This window comes from Lactuca saligna, chromosome 7 (assembly GCF_052625555.1).
Source record: "Lactuca saligna cultivar CGN05327 chromosome 7, ASM5262555v1, whole genome shotgun sequence".
Lineage (NCBI taxonomy): Eukaryota > Viridiplantae > Streptophyta > Magnoliopsida > Asterales > Asteraceae > Lactuca > Lactuca saligna.
The window spans coordinates 135,908,246-135,912,580 of NC_136423.1; the positions used below are offsets into that span (position 1 = coordinate 135,908,246).

At 37.1% G+C, this 4,335-nt stretch overlaps 1 protein-coding gene across 1 annotated transcript; it reads right to left on the reverse strand.

The window, feature by feature from the left end:
- Positions 1-386: 386 nt before the first annotated feature.
- On the reverse strand, positions 387-1,295 carry LOC145007268 (uncharacterized). The gene has a single exon (XM_078966237.1). It carries the CDS (start codon positions 1,293-1,295, stop codon positions 387-389), a length of 909 nt encoding a protein of 302 aa, XP_078822363.1.
- Positions 1,296-4,335: the final 3,040 nt, after the last annotated feature.

A 4,335-nucleotide genomic window follows, 5' to 3' on the forward strand; every position in this document is an offset into this window, starting at 1 on the left:
TAATTAAAAAAAACAAACATACATATAAAAAACCTAATCGTCGTTCATGCTACGTTGGTACAAATGTTCCGCGACATCTTCTCGAAGATTGAAACACGTTTCACTGTTATGAATTTCAACAACTCGCTCTAAAAACGCGTTCGTTCCAGGTACAAACTCATCAATTGGAATGACAACGTCGTTCAGATCATATGTGCAAATCGCTCGACCTTCATCTCAATAATCATATTATGCATTATAATACATGCTAGGACTATTCATTTAATTCTTTCTTTATCCCAGACTCGTGTAACATATTTCACTACATGTCATGTCTGCTTAAGGACTCCAAATGCCCTCTCGATATCCTTTCTCAACGATTCGTGTTTTTTTGTAAACAACTTTGCCTATTCACTTCCAGGAACCGAGTATCCCTTCATCAATGTAGAATAATCCGGGTATATCCAATCACCAAGGTAGTAACCGTATTTGTACGCGTGCCCATTCACCGTGAACGTCACATCAGGTGTTTTGCCGGTCAATAGATCGTTGAAAAGTGGAGGCTGGTCAAGAACATTAAGGTCGTTGTTAGACCCCGCTACTCCAAAAAAGGCATGCCATATCCACAAATCTTGAGATGCAACAGCTTCTAGGATGATAGTTGGTTCACCTATATCTCCCTGAGTGAACTGACTACGCCATGCATTTGGACATTTTTCCCAAGCCACATGCGTACAATCTAGATTGCCAAGCATACCCGGAAATCCATGCCTCTCCTCATGAGTCGAATATAATCTCTCGATATCACGGTGAGTAGGTTTGCACAAATATTCTTCGTGAAAAACCTCATAAACACATGCAGAAAACCAATCTACACATTCAACTGCGGTCCTCTCGGATACTTTCAAGTATTCGTCAGATGCATCGAATGCTATATCGTATCCCAAATACCTAAGCGCACCCGCATATTTTTGTATACTACTAAAACCCATTCTTCCTCTAGCGTCGGGTTTTTGTTTGAAAAAATCACAACGAGATTCTAAAGCATTATTAATACGTAAAAATATAGCTTTATTCCAATGGAAACGACGTTCGAAGGAGTCGTCATTATCAAGATAATTATCGGCAAAGTAATCACGTACCAATAAGTCATGTGCGGCTTGGCGATCACGATTGACGACCGCCCTTGTACGAGCTACATTCGAACTTTCTTCGTCGTGAATGTGTTGCACAACATTGAAAAATATCTCGAAGAATTTTACGTCGTCATCCGAGTCAACACTTTTTAAAAATTTCATATGTATTGTGGAATCCATGTGTATGTGTTTTGTGGTTTTAGAGAATAGAATGGGGTGTAAATTTTGGTATAATAGAAGTTTTATTTATAATTAGTAAATTGAGTTTGAAAAAAAAAACCGCCAAAATAGCCGTTCAACGGCCAAAAAACCAAACAAACAATCAAATTTCTCGTTTAAATCCATCGTCGGGAACACGAAGAAGCATGACTACGCTCGACCACGCAACGTCGGGGTGGTATGCACGATCTGTGGTCGTGGCCAACTAGACCACGATTCTATTCGTGCTATGTATACCACAATGCCTTATACACACTTTTAATACGTGTAAATATGCAACTAATTATCCGCACATCTTACATAAAATTTAGAGGAAATTATAGAAATGGTCCCTACAGTTTGATGAGATACATAGTTTTTTTCTCTAAGCTTAAATTTTTATAAGTTACGTTACATTGTGGTTTATGAATATTGTAATACAGTCATTGTTCTATATAAAAAGATCAAACTATTTTTTTTTCTTTTGTCTTTTTTATTTTAACAATTTATTATATATATATATATATATATATATATATATATATATATATATATATATATATATATATATATCTTTATTATAATAGAATTCATATAGACTTTTCATAAATTATTTTTATCTTTTTTTTTTAAATCAGTTATCTATGTTATATAAATCGGATAACTATAACTCGTCCAATATAAATCGGATATCTATGTTTCTTCATTTATTGCATAAATCATTATATTTTTCCGTATAACTATTTATAAAAAAAAACAAAGTAAAACTATTCAATCTGATATATATATATATATATATATATATATATATATATATATATATATATATATATATATATATATATATATATATATATATATATATATATTTAAAAGAAAAAAAAGGACGAACATTAAATGATTTATTTGGAAAACTAATAGTTATACGAAATATATATATATATATATATATATATATATATATATATATATATATATATATATATATATAGTTAAAGTTAAAAGAAAAAAAAGGACGAACATTAAATGATTTTTTTGGAAAATTGATAGTTATACGAAATATATATATATATATATATATATATATATATATATATATATATATAGAGAGAGAGAGAGAGAGAGAGAGAAAAAAAGAAAGAGTCAAAAATAGTAAAAAACTTTTTAAACCACAAAAAAAAGATAAATAGATTAAGAAAAGAATAAATAATAAGAATATAATTTTATTGTTGCACCTGGTTCCTGGTACGTGAGTTATATCTAAGTATTTTGTGTTTTTGGTCGTGGACTCGGCGAGTTGGAGGCCCGACTCGCCGAGTAGAGATGAGACTTTGGGGTGCCGTTAAGATGGCGACTCGACGAGTCCATATTATGGACTCGGCGAGTCCGTGCTGTCTGATGAAACCCTAATTTCCAAGGGTTTGCACCCTATTTAAACAACCATTTGCGCCCCAACTCTGCCCCATTCACCCTCAGAAGCTCTCCATACGTTCTAGCTCTTGTTCTTGTGAGTATGTGGCATTTTAGTGTGTGTTCTTGAAGATTTTGAAAAGGAAGTGGAGTAGATCAAGAGGAAAGGAAGGAAGCCAAGCATCTTAGTGTTCTCCCAGTGATCTCTTTGAGGTAAAACTTGTTTCCCCCCTGTCTCTATGCTTATTACTCCATTAAAGTCTTAGTTGAGCCTTCCCCAAGCTTGTATGTGCATTATATTTCGTAATAAGTTGATTGGCCTCTAGATCTAGGCATGGTTGAGCTCCAGGAGCTCAGATCTACTACCTTTATGGACCCATATTGCATGAAGACCTTAGATATACTCTTTTGGTGCATTTTGAACCCTAAAACCCTCATGGATGAATATTTACACGTAAAGTTGGAAACTTTACGTGTTATTCATGCTGTAGGAACCCAGATCTATGAATGAAATGGACAGGATTCGAGCAAAATCGCGTATATCGCTCTTGCATGAAGCAGACTCGGCGAGTCTAGCCGCGAGTCTCCGAGTTGTCCCCTTTTTCGTTGTGCCAAGTTTTGTAGTGAGTCCAAGGTGGACTCGGTGAGTTGGAAACCAAAACTCACCCATAAGGGAACTCGGCGAGTCGATGCCCAGACTCGGCGAGTTCAAGGCAATCTCCTTAGATCAAGATCAGACTCGACGAGTTGTTCATACAACTCGGCGAGTCGCAGCATAAGTGTTCATCGGATGAAGATGAACTCGCCGAGTTGTTCATACAACTCGGCGAGTAGGATGAAGGACTTGAACATCAGTTTGGAAGGAGAACTCGTCGAGTCAACGCCTAACTCGACGAGTAGAAACAGAATCCAGGCCAGTAGATTGGACAGGTACTCGGCGAGTTGGTGAGCCAACTCCGCGAGTCGGGTCAACTGAAAGTTGACTCTGACTTTGATTTAAGGCATGATCAGGGGTAAAATGGTATTTTTACCAAAGGACAGTTAGCAGTGTTTGATTGAGTATGTTGTGGGAATTACAGCCGGAGGATTTTTGGAGCAGCAGCAGCTACTGCGAGGTGAGTTTCCTTTAAGTAACAGCGGGTCTAAGGCCACAATGTCGGCCCACCAGTAGGAGATGTATGATAGATGATTGTCTTTGTGATATCATCTAGGTTTGCTACTACTTTCTATGTTATATGCTAGCATGATATGTTGTATGTGATAGTAGTAGAGTTCAGTTATTAGGACCGAAGGGTAGTCAGACACCCTAAATATGTCTGATAGTATGTTTGTGTTATGATATAGGTGATAGTAGTAGTAGGGGGTGAAATAGTCCCCGAGGTTCGGTTGTTAGGACCGAAGGGTAGTCAGCGCCCCAGAATAGCTCGACATGGGTAGGTCAGCGCCCCAGAATGGCTTGACACGGGTAGGATGGCACCCCAGAATGGTCGTACGGGTAGTCAGCACCCTAGAATGGCTGTACTGGGTAGTCAGGCACCCCATAATAGCCTGGCAGTATGTATGTTATGTATTGTATGGTATGTGGTATGATGGGGGAACTCACTAAGCTTTG

Coding starts and splice junctions, on each gene's coding strand:
- LOC145007268 (XM_078966237.1), bottom strand. CDS start 1,295: ATGGATTCCACAATACATATGAAATTTTTAAAAAGTGTTGACTCGGAT.